This window comes from Phytophthora infestans, genomic scaffold, assembly GCF_000142945.1.
Source record: "Phytophthora infestans T30-4 supercont1.49 genomic scaffold, whole genome shotgun sequence".
Lineage (NCBI taxonomy): Eukaryota > Oomycota > Peronosporomycetes > Peronosporales > Peronosporaceae > Phytophthora > Phytophthora infestans.
The window spans coordinates 1,114,649-1,127,970 of NW_003303710.1; the positions used below are offsets into that span (position 1 = coordinate 1,114,649).

Genomic DNA, 13,322 nt, shown 5'->3' on the forward strand with positions numbered 1-13,322 from the left:
CGTGGGAGCCGATTGACGGCTCCTGATTGACTGCCCGAAGGCTGTCGCAATCTGGGAACAGAAGCGGCGGCAGCTTCATAAGTAGTCCGGGGCTTCTTGCCCGAACGGGGTACGGATGATGAATACATACCGTACCCGCGCTCATCGTGAGCGCTAGAAGCCGCGCGCTTCAGGATGTCCCTTGGCAGCATACGCTTGCTGATCAAGTGGGCAAACCTCACACGAAGATCACGCTGGTCCAGGATGTGGGACAGCTGCTGATCTTCATGGAGTTCCCATAACTCCGTGGGCGAGTACTTGAGAGTCTCCACCCACGCCCAGAACATGTCCTCACAAGAACTCCATGTGGGACAGTTCTCGGGCATAACCCAGGGGTATCCCCAAACAGGATAGAGACCACCCCGGGTCTCGGGCTTCTTACGACAAGTCGTGAAGTCCTTAAGGGGAATGCGGTGTGGCGCGAGAAGCACACACCGAGCAGCCTCCACGTTGTCGACGAACAACTGTTCTTTCTGAACAAGGGCTCGTTCATAGATGCCCCTAGAAGTGTGGCCGCCCACAAGGCCACGAGGAGCGACGAGAAGCTCTAAGAAGAGGTCAGCCCCAGAGCTCTCCTCGGGAGGCCAATACCCTCTTGAGTTGATGGCAGCTCCCTGGCTGACGGGTGCCGCCACCGAACCCCCACGCACACGCTGGGCAGCTTGGAAATCCTCCTGCTGCTGGTCGAGGTCATTCGAGACCTCCCGGGGCTCAACAATGGCACCCTCCTCTTCCTCTTCTTCCTCCTTCTCCTCCTCTTCATCCGAGGAGCCGAAGAGACTCTGATAGGAGCGTCGAGTCTCCTTCTCCTCGCGGAGTGGAGACTTAGAGGCGGTACGCTTCTTTGAGGGCTTGGCGCCTTCGGCTTTAGAGGCCTTAGCGCGCGCAAGACCCTCGGCAAGCGAGAGACGTTTGCGAGGACTCCCTTCCTCATCGCCACCGGCTTTGGGAGTGCCCTTAGCCTTAACGGCCGGACTCTCAGAGCGCACAGAGGTCCTGGGACTGTGATCACCGTGATCACTAGCGGACGACTGCACGCTGTCTTCTTTGTGCTCACTGGGCACTGGGCTGTGCCCTCCCACAGAGCCCGCAGGAGCATCATGAGTGCTCTCGGACTCGGCATCGTCCTCACTGCCCGAGTTGAACTCACGTTCTACGAACCGAGGGTTCGGACGATTGTCTGAAGACGAGGGCGACGGACTGCGGCGCCTGCTTGCGCGCTTGTCCGCAGCCGCGTCACCCGAGGATCCGATCGCCTCGGAGGCCACCTGAGTAGCCTCCTTAAGTGCAGAGCCTTTGCCGTGAGGCTTAGTGCTCTTGGCCTGCGCCTTACCGGCTGCAGCCTTGGAGCGTGTCTTAGCACCGCTCTTAGCAGTGCCACGAGGCATGTTAACGGTCGAAGTGGAGACCTTGACGAAGAGCGCACAGGTTGCTGCTCGAGGCTCTAACTGTAAAGTGAGCCTCCGCCGCGCTCGCGCGGCCGAGTCGATGGTTTTCGACTTTGAGAATGAGAGTTTGTGACGAACATCTCTTCATTCTGATTGGTCGGTACACCGAACCTAAGTGGGGGAGGATGTAACGGGGTACGTAGCACTAAGTGTACCCTGGTTACATGAAGTGTGACACTTCACACTTCAGGAGTATGACATGTCATACTCGGGGATATTTGGTACAAGGTACCAAGGTCATTCAAAACCAACCATTGTTAAATGACATTGCATTTCTATAGGTAACTGATAGTTTGTATTAACCTCAAACTTAATCTACCTATAAATATACTCAGTTTACAATCTACCTTATTTAGGTCACTTCGCTCTCTTTAATTAAAGAGGGGACCTGTGAACTGCCGTTCACTGAGAGTTTGTATACTCTCGGAAGATAACTTCCTCTAGCGCAAGGTGCTGTGTGACCCCGTCACAGTCGCTGTGGCGAGTGGAACCTTGGCTTACACCGTCCCTGAATCTCTCAGAAGTATGGTGCTTCGACTTTTCTCTTCGTGGGCTAAGAAGCTAAGACTTTGTATTTCGCGCTATTGCAGCTATGTACGCAGTCCTGCCGTACAAGACCAGCTCTAGAAGACGAAATGACGGAAGACCTATGAGGCCGTTTTTGGCTACTCCTATGGTGGTGCTCACTGCGAGAAAAGAACCCTTAGACGGTCTAGGGCGTCTATTGTACGAGTGGTTGGACGCCTTGCATGCGTACTGGTGTGTGTTCTTACCTGAGATGGTGACATTGGTGTGGAAGACGACAGTGAAGTATTGGTACGGTTCTGGTGTTGAGCTCCAAAGAACGTGGGCTCGAGCATGGTTCGTTGTGCGTGTCTGGTGGACAGTGGTGACGCTGATCGTCTACGCTACTTTCTACGGAGTGCTGTTTTTGTACGAGATCGTCGAAGGTGTTTGTCTAGGCTGGCCTGGAGTAGTGGTCTTAACGGTGACGACGAATTACAAGTTTGCGAGTAATGAGGGCACCGTGGCGTTTGGTGGGGTCGTCGTCAACTGTGAGACTGTACTACTCGACGGGTGCGTCGTGGTGCTAGGCGTGGCTAGCCATGTGTGGCGTTGGTACGAGTATACGTCGGAAGGACGTTCGCCGCTTGCCGTGGCCCAGGACTGCTACGACGGTTGAATCCGTTATATGGAGGAACAAGAGCAAGCTGACCGTCTTAGCGAGGCATTCTGGCGACCGGGTGGAGGTTCTGTGGAGACACCTCGACAACAAGTACGCACGCTAAGTGGGATACAGGCCAAACGACGCGCTTTGCGAGCTAAGATGAGGGATTCGGAGAAGGAAGGCTTTGCTAGACGAGTTCGATGAGGGCGCCGAGATTCAGTCGGGAAGATGTCCCGAGTGAGAGCGGTGGCAGCCGTCTTGGGCACGGTTCCCGTTCCCCCTCTGGGGTGACCTGCGACCCGCCACTTGAAGTCGTACGGCAAGAGGATGAGCGGCCGTCAGGTCGCCCGAATCAGCTCTGACATTGTCGGATTCTATTGCTCGAATTGGGGCCTGACCCCGTCGCATCTGGAAAGGAAGCTACTCTACTTGTTGAGTACGTCGTCTGAGGTGCTGCTATGGCTGAGGTACTACCTGTCGTCACTGTGATGTGCAAGGTCCCTGGGACGGACGACACGGACTACGACAATACTGGAGCGTACGCGAAGGACAAGGAAGCGAAGGGAGGGACGTCACCGGCAGCAGTTTACCCAAGGACGTGCTGACGTGCGGCTCGACTGAGTAGAACTACGGTACGGGTGACATTGTTAGCGAGGTGAGTTTGGTCAGTCGTGAATTTTGCTTGGAAACCCCGAGTTGACTTAAAACATTTGGCTTTATATTATTAATATTGGTATTTGTGTCGACTTGGATTACTACGTTTTACCTCGCACAGTCGGAATTCGACATATAGATTGTCATTATAAAACTAAAACTCCATGCAAAACTTAACAAGTGCAAACAGATACTCAGCACACCTACAATGACGCGCCCAGATGGCGTTGCCGCTTCCGCGGGGGAAAGTAGAAGTTCCAGTTGCCGCGAAAAGCGCTTGGAGATCTTGTACATCTTCCATCGTTATACACACTCCGGGATCGCGAGATTTGAGTAGGAAAGCCGCTCGTCGACGGGTGCACGCTCCGAGAACGATGAGCTGCGGATCGCACCTGAGGTGGTCCGTACTTGTTGTTTTGAATAACTTGAACGTCGTCTCGGGGGAGAGAGATGTCATGCTTTCGCTTTGTATCCCCTCGCAGCACGGACGGTCGATGTTTCGATGTTTTCGTGATGTACGCTTCAAGCTCTCGCACCATCGCAGGTGTTCGCTTCTCCGTAACCCGGCACGAATACTGGCTGCGATTCTTATGGGTGCTACCCATTTTAGTGTCGATCTCAAGATATTTGCAGTGTCGATACTTGTGGTTGTCTTTGAGGCAGTAGAAACAGAATGAAACTACCTCACGAGCCGTCTTTGCCATGGGCGGCTCACGACAACTCTTGGGTGTGGTGTTCTCTCGGGGTTGAGACGGTTGAGAGCTATGGCGAGTATTAGCGTGTGCCTTTGTCTTTAAAGGGTCAGAGCTATTGTGCCAAAGCTTCTCCTCGGCGATGGCCTTCTCTTCCAGCTCTGTGGTCGGTATGAACGGTCTTTTGCCGCGCCAGGACGCTAATGTAGATCTCCACTTCCTCGGCAGTGTGCGCTCCAACATGGCAGAGCGGTAGGAGTCCGTCGACTCAACCCCCGTAACGTGCATGAATTCGCGTACTGCCATTCTCCATCGCGTTAAAAACTCGTGCATAGGCTCACCCTCCTTGTCACCATACCACATGTGATCCAGCACTCGATATTTCTCCGCGATAGTCGAATCCGTGTCGCTTTCGTATAATGCACGCAGTATACCCCACACGTCGAACACGCTTTTGTTGAGAACAGCAGCCTCGATATCCTCATGCAGAGAGCGCTGCACAATGTGCATGGCCTCTGCAGCTTCTTTCACTGCGTCAAATTGACGGAGTCCGTCAGGATACTTCGCTTCGACGAGTTCGCCTTTGAAGTTGAACGACTGGCTCCCGTTGTAGCCCTGCACCAACACGTATCCTAGCAATCCATCAGCTCGTTCTCCAGTCGAGCTCGCCAGGCACGGAAATTGTTAGTACCGTCAAAGATCATTGCGCCGTGGTTATTAATACCAGTGACATCCACCATCGGCACGCAATAGCAAAATGAGCGAATTCGCGGTCAAATTGCTTCGGCATGAGATTTCAACCAATCAGCAACTTTTTTTCAGACCAATAGCGCATTTGACGCTTGCAGCCATGGCTGATGCAGTTCGCGATGGTGACGACGGCCGCGAAGTGGGAGACGACGCAATGTGGTCACTGTCTTCCGCCAAGCCTGGCAACGGCGTGGACCAGCTGCGCGACGGTGCGAGCTCTCGCACAGTTTATTGAATTGAAGAGATTAAGGAGGATGGTACTAACGGCGGTGTCCCTGTTGGCAGACAATATGGACACGTACTGGCAGTCGGACGGTGTGCAGCCGCACCTGATCAATATTCAATTCGCCCGCAAGATGGTTATCAAGGAGGTGGCGCTGTATCTGGACTACAAGCTGGACGAGAGCTATACACCCAAGAAGATCGCTATCCGCAGTGGCTCCACGGTGCACGATCTCAAGGAGATCCACGTACAGCACATTGCAGAGCCCAGCGGCTGGATATCCATTCCGTTGCACGCGGACGAAGTATCGGAGCAGGTTTGATGAGCTGGCTGCGGTGGTTTCTACCGTAGGCATTTGCTGACGGCGACGCTCGCTGCTGTTTCTGCCGTGGTAGGCTCCACTGCGCACGTTTTTCTTGCAAGTCGTGGTCCTTGCCATGCACCAAAACGGGCGCGACACACACATCCGACAGGTGAAGATTTACGCCCCGCGAGAGACCAACGTCCTCGACTGGACCATCCCGGAGGCCACCACGCCGCAGTTCGCTGCGTTCTCGTGCATCCGTTAGCGGCTGCGTGTCCTACATATCCCATATATCTTTCCGCGTATTAATAGCGTTAATTGCGAAACATCATACCGATCTCCAACTTCATTGATAAATCTAAAGCACAACAGTCATTCGCCGAAGACGTCAGGCCACCACGGACGACTGCTTTATCGAAGGCGAACGACTCGCAATTTAATTCGACGGCGATTGTTCTCGGTAATTTGTTTGCAGCGCCGCGTTCTTGAACCTGCAATCGGCACCATGACAGTTAGTACAATACCTTCGTGGCAGCCGTTTCGTTCGCTGCACGTACACGCCGTTGAAGATGCGCGTCATGGAAGTGACCTCCTCATCCGTATGCACCATCTTCTCCACATTCTGCGATAACAGCGCGATGGACGCATGCAGCTCCATCATCTGCGCCGCCAAGTCCGCGTACGCCTGCACCTTCTCCTCGTCCATGAAGTTTTGAGCTACATGTATACAGCAAAATAAAGTATACATCCTTACCCACATTTTTTTCCGGATACAACCGGATGTCATTTTCGATGCAGTGGTCACCACTCACTCCATCAATTCGCCTTGATCGATGAAGGACGGAGATGATTTCCGTCTATCCAAGGCGGCCGAGAACCAGTTGGCGCGCACATTGCGCAATGAAGAAAGCGGGCGTACGCGGCACACAGGCCGCGACGACCGTGCTACGACGGAACAGGTGCTGGACCCGCGCACTCGAATGATTCTGTACAAAATGCTGAACCACGGCATTGTGACGGAGATTAACGGTTGCTTAAGCACGGGAAAAGAGGCCAACGTGTACCATGCTCGACTACCTGATGGCCGCGAGGGCGCCATCAAGGTCTACAAGACTTCTATCCTGGTCTTCAAGGACCGTGAAAAGTACGTCTCGGGCGAGTTTCGCTTCCGCCACGGCTACTCCAAGAGCAACCCGCGCAAGATGGTCAAGCTCTGGGCCGAGAAGGAGATGCGCAATCTACGCCGCCTCCGAGACGCCGGCATCTATTGTCCTGCGCCCATTCTGCTGCGCTCGCACGTGCTGCTCATGGACTTTATTGGCCTCGACGGCTGGGCTGCCCCACGCCTTAAAGACGCCAAGATCAGCGACAATCGCTATCGAGAATGCTATCTCTATTGCATCAAGATGATGCGCACCATGTATCAGAAATGCCGCCTCGTGCATGGCGACTTGAGCGAGTACAACATCCTGTACTACCAGGCCAAGCTTTACTTCATTGATGTGTCGCAGTCTGTGGAGCATGAGCACCCGAGTGCCCATGATTTCTTGCGTAAAGATTGCCGTAATATTGCCGATTACTTCCGCAAGACTGGAGCACTGAACCCCATGACGACACAGGAGCTGTTCGACTTTGTCACGGACCCGCGCATTGCTGACGAGGACGTGGACGACCATTTGGAAGCGATTCAGCGCATGATCGCTGATCGTCCTGTGGAGCGTACGAATGAGGAGCAAGTGGACGAAGCAGTGTTCATGAGCACATTCATCCCTCGCTCGTTAGGCGAAGTCCTGCACTCGGAGCGTGAGCAGCTCGCATATCAAGAGGGAACGATGGAAAAGGCTTTGGTGACGGCCATCTCGCGCCTCGAAGTCGAGCAGGGAACGCCGTCGGCTCCGGCCACGCAGGGCACGCGAATCATGGATCTCTTGAACGAGGAGGATGACCAGGAGATCGTTTCTAGTGATGACGATGATAGCGATGAAGGTGCTCCAAGTGAGAGCGACTTCGACAGCGACTACGATGACGAAGACGATGCAGAAGTATCACCATTGGGGAAAATGCCCCTGACAGACGAGCAGCGAACTGCGTATAGGCAAGAAAAGCGTGATGAACGTGAAAAACAAAAGGCAGAAGACAAGCTGAACAAGAAGGCGCGCAAGCAGGAGACCAAAGAGGAAAAGAAAGCCAAGCGGCAAACAAAGATCCCAAAGCACGTCAAGAAGCGCCACAAGAAGCTGGCGCATCAGAAGAAGAAAAAATAATTCTCACCAGCGGAGGAGGACTTTGTTGTATTTTGACCATCACTTCATCCCTGTAGATCCATTATCGTGCGGCTTGGCAGAAAAACATACAGTATTCCCTTACTGCGTCAATGCTTCAGCAGGAGTCGCCTGGCGTCCTTCCATCTGCTGATTTTGTGACTGCTGCTGCAACAGGTCAGTGCGTGTGGATCGACCACCTCGCAACATTTCAGCAGCCCAGCGACCAATCTTGCGTCGGCGCTGATATCATGATCACAATGAGTCGAGGCGTGTTAGCGTGTTTCATCCTACTATTCGAGAACAACCCCGATGTTCGTGTGCTGACGTACGTGGATGTAGACAGCAGCAGTTCCCCAGCTCATCGTGAAGTTCAGGCTCTTAACCACTTCGAAGAGCCCTGTACGCAGCACGTGTGTCGTCGAAATGAAAAACGAGCCCTGCTTGATCTTCTCGGCTGCCCGAGAAATCTTGGTCCACTCCCTAGACAACATAAAGCGATAGTAGCATGTAGACATCGGTTCTGTAAGCATGAGTCTATGTGAGATGACACTCAGTCCGAATTCGTACTCGTCGTTGAAGCACGTGCCGTGACAGAAGACAACATCTCCATCCTCCCATTTGGTCGTAAGCAAATCGCCTATCATAAAGTCGATGTCTGTCTTGAGTAGTGGGGACTTGAGTTTCTCTAAGGCCGTCTTCCGCTTTTCAGCACAATGAGCAAGCGGCTGCGCAGAAGAAGAATTCTTCCGTTAAAAGAGTCAAACCTCAAATACGGTCAGTGTGAGACTTGCTCACCTCAAGCAACTCGATTCCAATAGCCTGATCAAACGGGTGCACCAAACTCGCTGCGATGACCGCCTTGCCCGTACCCGATCCCTGTGACGCATAGCACGGCAACGGCTCAATTCGATATCACATGTTCTTCATTGCAGCAAACAAAAAAAAACTCACCAGGTCGTAGAAAATGGCAAAATCCGGCAGAAAGGGAGCCACCCAGCGGATAATATCCGCAAATGGGAAGAAGAGGATCTCACCGTACACCTACAGCATCAACTATGCACCATGACAGTGCCAGATAGGGACTTCACATCGAGCACGAAGAATGAATCACTCACATAAGAGGTTTTGATGAGATTGGAGCTCTTCCGCGCCTCGTTCGACAACTCCTTGGCATACTGCGCATTTTACCACCCCATTAGCAGACTCGACCAATTGCAAACGGAGCAGCTTAGGGACCGACCTCGGCGCCAAAGCCACGGTATGTACGCTCAAATGCTGCAAAGGGCTTCTCGAAGATCATTCCCAGCACAAAGTCGGACACTTTCAGCTCGGCAATTTCCTCCCGAGTTATCTAATTCAATCACCGCATCAGTGCAATGCGTCTTCTCCTTCCTACATCAGCAGTTGCCTTACATCCGGAACGAGTCGCTTCATGTCCTGAAGAGCACCGCTGCCCCGAAGCCGAGCTATATCCTCGGCTGAGCGCAGCATTGTCTCCACCTCATCACGAGCTTCCAGTGCCTTCTTCTCGGCCTGCAGTCACCAGAGTCATCGATTTGGACGAGGACATCGATGTCACAGAATAAAAAGGCAGGCATACAGCCACCATACCTGCTGCCACGTCTCGTTGGCCGGCTCGTATTCACGCAACTGCGGTGCGAGCTGCTTGAGCACCTCTACTAACGCCTCCAAGTTGGCCATTGTTCGGAATGAAAGTGTCTATGTGGAAATCCGATCGATGATTGGCCGAAATGATGATAACCACAAGAATTTCCAGAACACGCAGCTCCGGCTATAGTGGCGCCGGGTGTAAGAGGAGATCGGGTATTAGAGCGGTCTGATCCTCTGTCGGGCAAGGCAAAGTATCGCATTACAGGCAGAGGTTAATAGCATCGGCACTTTGGGCAATACTTATGATCCTGATACAGTTTAAAAAGCGGTGAAACCAATATCCGATGATACTGATACGCTGACGCTGGCGTATCAGTAACGTATCAATATCATATCAATAATGTGATATTCAGATGAGTCGCTACTTGCTGTCTACCTCAGTTTGCTTTTGCAAGCTCCGGTACTCTCTCCAGTTTGCTTTCATCAGGCAAAGCATCTCTGCCCGGTCCTCATCCAAACGGGTACGCAAATCGTTCACAACGTACCCACTTAAGCTAAAGAAGCGCTCCTGAATTGCAGTTGACAGAGGTTTAGCAAGATAGATCCTTGCTAGGACGGCAATTCCAGGAAACAGGAGTTGTTCAGACTCTTTAAACCATGCTAGTATATCCACGTTCCGATACAAGTCTAGTAAATTGTACTTGCCTGTTTGGGATGTTGAACACGGCCACGAGACATTCAAGTTCTTCCATTCGTTTCACGCGTTCATCGCTTGGGCGGATAGGTCAGCCTGGAAATCAGACATTTCCACGTTTTGAGCCGGGGCGTCGATCTCTAGTAAGGCACCCAGTGCAGTGTCAATGAGATCAGAGCTGCTTTGAGAAACCCCCGACGGCAAAGGCTCCTCACCCTTACACTCCTCGTCTGCTGCTTGCCTTGCAAACAATTTCTGATAAATGAGAGCATGCTCAAATTGAAGCTCGGTCTCGGCTTGTGCAAGAACTGATGAATCACTGACAATACTATGTGCTTTTCCTTTAATCCGCGGATCCAGAAGTAAAGCTTTTATGTCGTTGAGATCCTCAACTGGAAACCGAAGAGCGAGTTGCTCACGAAGACGGTCGCGACAACGTTTGCCATCCCAAGAAAACTCGGATATAGACTTTGGTGCTCGGCGTTGCGAATGCTCAGTTGCTTTTGGCCCAGGGCGATCGAGAACCAAACAATTAACTGTAGTGGATTCACCAGCAAAAACCAACATTTTGCGAAAAAGTAAGACGTACGAGCTTGCCACGCCCTGCTTTTGCACTTCGCCCAGACTAAACTGTGCGAGTTGGTTAGTCAGCCCTTCCATCTCGGTAATAAGCGTCCAATCATCCTTGGCAATGCTTGACCATACAGCCGTCTCACTGTCTAGCGCTCCTTCAAAGTACTGAGCAAAGGCATAGTGATTTAGTACACTGCGACGCATTAGCGTTACAGCGTATCCAGCTCGTGTCTTCGAATCAACTTCAATATTGACAGCTGGAAGGCTAAGGGCCTTCTTTATCTGCTTGAGTTTAGTGATTCTTTGAGGAGTGTTGAAAAACGTTGCCAAATCACGAAGCTTCTGAATAACTTTCAGACCTTTTCGGAACTCCCCTCCCGGTGTTATGATACTCTGACCACGATTTCGTGTGTTTTCTTTCAGACCGAGAGCATACAACAGACACAAACTTAATAAGTGCATTAAACAATCCACTTGATCCGTACTATTGAAATGGTCGGATACGTTTCGAGCGCTTCCCGTCGTATCACTTACTGTGAATCGAACGTACCGGTCCACATCAATGTTGTAGCGGTCTTGCATTCGCGCTTTAATAAGATCAGCAACAGTACCAGCAGCGTGGCCGTGCGGGTTTGGCATCGCCAAGAGCGAAAGTGTGACCAAGCGCCACTCTGAATCCACGAATACGACAGTCGCACCAATTATATTCATGTTCGATGCATTGGTCCACAGATCGTGCAACATCGTGATAAATGGCTGCTTTTTTGCTTTTGAAAACTCTCAGCTCAGTGTATCAGACACCAATTTGATAAGCAAGTGCCATTCTGCTTTAGCAAATTCGTAAAAAGTATCTCGAGCAGGGGTCAATAGCGCAGGTTGGTGCGCCAAACGCCGGAAAAGTTCCAATAGCTCAGGGTTTTGGAGTACCGTGTGAGGCAACCCAGAAGAAAGTAGCCATCTAGTCGACAAAATCTCTATTTGGTCAGCATTAATGGCAATTGCCTCGTGAATTGTGCGATGCTTCTTTTGGTTTGGCTGTTTTCCCTGTTCACCCGAAGCTCCACTATCATATGTCTGAATACGTTTAGCCACATCACTGGTCTTTCTCCGCTTAGTCTCCAATGTGAATGAGTGCTCCTTGTGAGCCCCCCACATGTGTTTTCTAGCGTTGGAAGATGTAGTTGGTCGCATTAGAAAGTTCCTCCACGTTGATGCGGTTGGGTCGGAGCTTTTGTGTTCATCACAGCAGACTATACAAATGTGCGTGTACGGTCTTGTGGGCTCTTTTGATCCTGGTATGGGCTGGGATGGCTTGTGGATGAATCTCCATACCGGATTGAGCATGTTCTGGCAACAATGCTTGACTACCCGAGGTATACCATGCTCGTCCACACCCTCTTCATCCGTCTGTGCCGTTGCTGAGGCAGTCTGCGTCGTTCCTGTGGGGTTTTCTGCCATCGTTTGCGGCGTCTTTGTTGTAAGCTGTCGGGGGTTGCAGATCTAAATACAAAACCAGAAACTGACTAGATACGTGAGTATAGTATCGTCAAAGATCAATATATTTGTGGAGAAGGATCAGTGATCTTGATCCCAATGATCGAGCGGTATCACGTGATACTGATACGAGTATCATGCGGATACGGTATCCATGGTATCAGGTATATCACCATTTGCTATTAACCCCTGATTACAGGAGAAATCCATCCCACGTGTCTCACTTGAGAGCCCCCCCCCCAATACCAAAACAATGGTTTCCTCGCGCGAACACCTCACTATCTATGAGAAAAACGAGCTCCGCCGTCATCACCTGGCCAGCCCGTGTCTTAAACACGTCGATCCCCAGCAGTGGGTCGCCGCACGCCTCGGGGAAAACACTGGCATTTCCACGGTGGGAAAAATCGTGAGCCAGCCTCTCGACTGCACTCCCAACGGCAACATAAAAAATAAAAATAAAGCGCAGCATGCATCAATCGGGACCGAGCTTCTAGCGCTTGTCCAACTCAAGAAGCACAAGGTCTCCTCTCTGACGATGTTCTTCAAGCAAAGGCAAATGCACTCGTCGGCAACGAGGTCATCTCGCTGTCTTGGATTCAGCGTTTTAAGGTTCGCCACAGGGATAATGCTGCATCGGATGCACGGTGAAGCAGGATATGTAGACACTGCGGAGCTTGAACAACAACGCACAGCATTGATGCAGCTGCTTGACCAATACAAACCACAATTATTTTTAATATGGATGAAACAGCTCTATTTTATCACATGTTACCCAGTGAAACGCTAGCGACGAGAGCAGTCGCAGGAAGAAAGAAGGACAAGGCAAGAATCACAGTTGGCTTGTGCTGTAATATTACTGGAACGGAAAAGATGAAGTCTATTGTGATCAATAGGGCGGCAAAACCTCGCTGCTTTAAGGGCGTCGACGTAAGAGCGATTCCTATGGACTATTTCTCGAATCAGAAAGCATGGATGACGGGAAAAGTGTTTTTAGAATCGGTGCGTTCCCTGAATCTAAAATTGCATGGTCGTAAAGTACTTTTACTGGTCGACAATGCATCTAGCCATGCAGATGTTGCGATGGACAATTCGAGTACACTATCTGCCTAGAAACACAACTTCGCATTTGCAGCCGATGGACGCGGGAATTATTTGCAATTTCAAGTTGAAGTACAAGGAATTATTCGTGCAGTGGGCTGTCGAGCAAAGTGAAGCTCAAAAGCGCTTGGACTTGCTCACAGCAATTAAATTTGTTGTAGACGCATGGGGTTCTGTGTCGGAGGTGACAATTCGCCACTGCTGGCGTCACACGAGGATTGTGTCGGGGAACATGAGCTCTAAAGTAGAGCAAGACGCCGAACATGTTACAGAATCGGATATTGGGGATTTAGATGTGTTAGAATCAAGA

At 51.4% G+C, this 13,322-nt stretch overlaps 5 protein-coding genes across 5 annotated transcripts; 3 read left to right on the forward strand and 2 right to left on the reverse strand.

Moving 5' to 3' along the window:
• Positions 1 to 2,265: 2,265 nt before the first annotated feature.
• On the forward strand, positions 2,266 to 2,670 carry PITG_16811 (uncharacterized protein; the record flags this gene model as incomplete). The annotated part of the gene is made up of 1 exon (XM_002897082.1): positions 2,266 to 2,670. The coding sequence occupies one exon, from the start codon at positions 2,266 to 2,268 to the stop codon at positions 2,668 to 2,670; it is 405 nt and encodes a 134-aa protein (XP_002897128.1).
• A 2,181-nt stretch (positions 2,671 to 4,851) lies between these two features.
• On the forward strand, positions 4,852 to 5,543 carry PITG_16812 (anaphase-promoting complex subunit 10; the record flags this gene model as incomplete). Its single annotated transcript, XM_002897083.1, has 3 exons — positions 4,852 to 4,960; positions 5,037 to 5,290; positions 5,370 to 5,543. 3 exons carry the CDS (start codon positions 4,852 to 4,854, stop codon positions 5,541 to 5,543), a joined length of 537 nt encoding a protein of 178 aa, XP_002897129.1.
• A 562-nt stretch (positions 5,544 to 6,105) lies between these two features.
• PITG_16813 (Rio kinase) lies at positions 6,106 to 7,542 on the forward strand (the record flags this gene model as incomplete). The annotated part of the gene is made up of 1 exon (XM_002897084.1): positions 6,106 to 7,542. One exon carries the CDS (start codon positions 6,112 to 6,114, stop codon positions 7,540 to 7,542), a length of 1,431 nt encoding a protein of 476 aa, XP_002897130.1.
• A 12-nt stretch (positions 7,543 to 7,554) lies between these two features.
• Positions 7,555 to 9,258, reverse strand: PITG_16814 (uncharacterized protein; the record flags this gene model as incomplete). Its single annotated transcript, XM_002897085.1, has 9 exons — positions 7,555 to 7,782; positions 7,884 to 8,022; positions 8,110 to 8,267; positions 8,338 to 8,418; positions 8,494 to 8,583; positions 8,658 to 8,717; positions 8,783 to 8,893; positions 8,956 to 9,075; positions 9,154 to 9,258. The coding sequence occupies 9 exons, from the start codon at positions 9,241 to 9,243 to the stop codon at positions 7,642 to 7,644; spliced, it is 990 nt and encodes a 329-aa protein (XP_002897131.1).
• An 863-nt stretch (positions 9,259 to 10,121) lies between these two features.
• On the reverse strand, positions 10,122 to 10,882 carry PITG_16815 (uncharacterized protein; the record flags this gene model as incomplete). The annotated part of the gene is made up of 3 exons (XM_002897086.1): positions 10,122 to 10,143; positions 10,248 to 10,644; positions 10,756 to 10,882. The coding sequence occupies 3 exons, from the start codon at positions 10,880 to 10,882 to the stop codon at positions 10,122 to 10,124; spliced, it is 546 nt and encodes a 181-aa protein (XP_002897132.1).
• Positions 10,883 to 13,322: the final 2,440 nt, after the last annotated feature.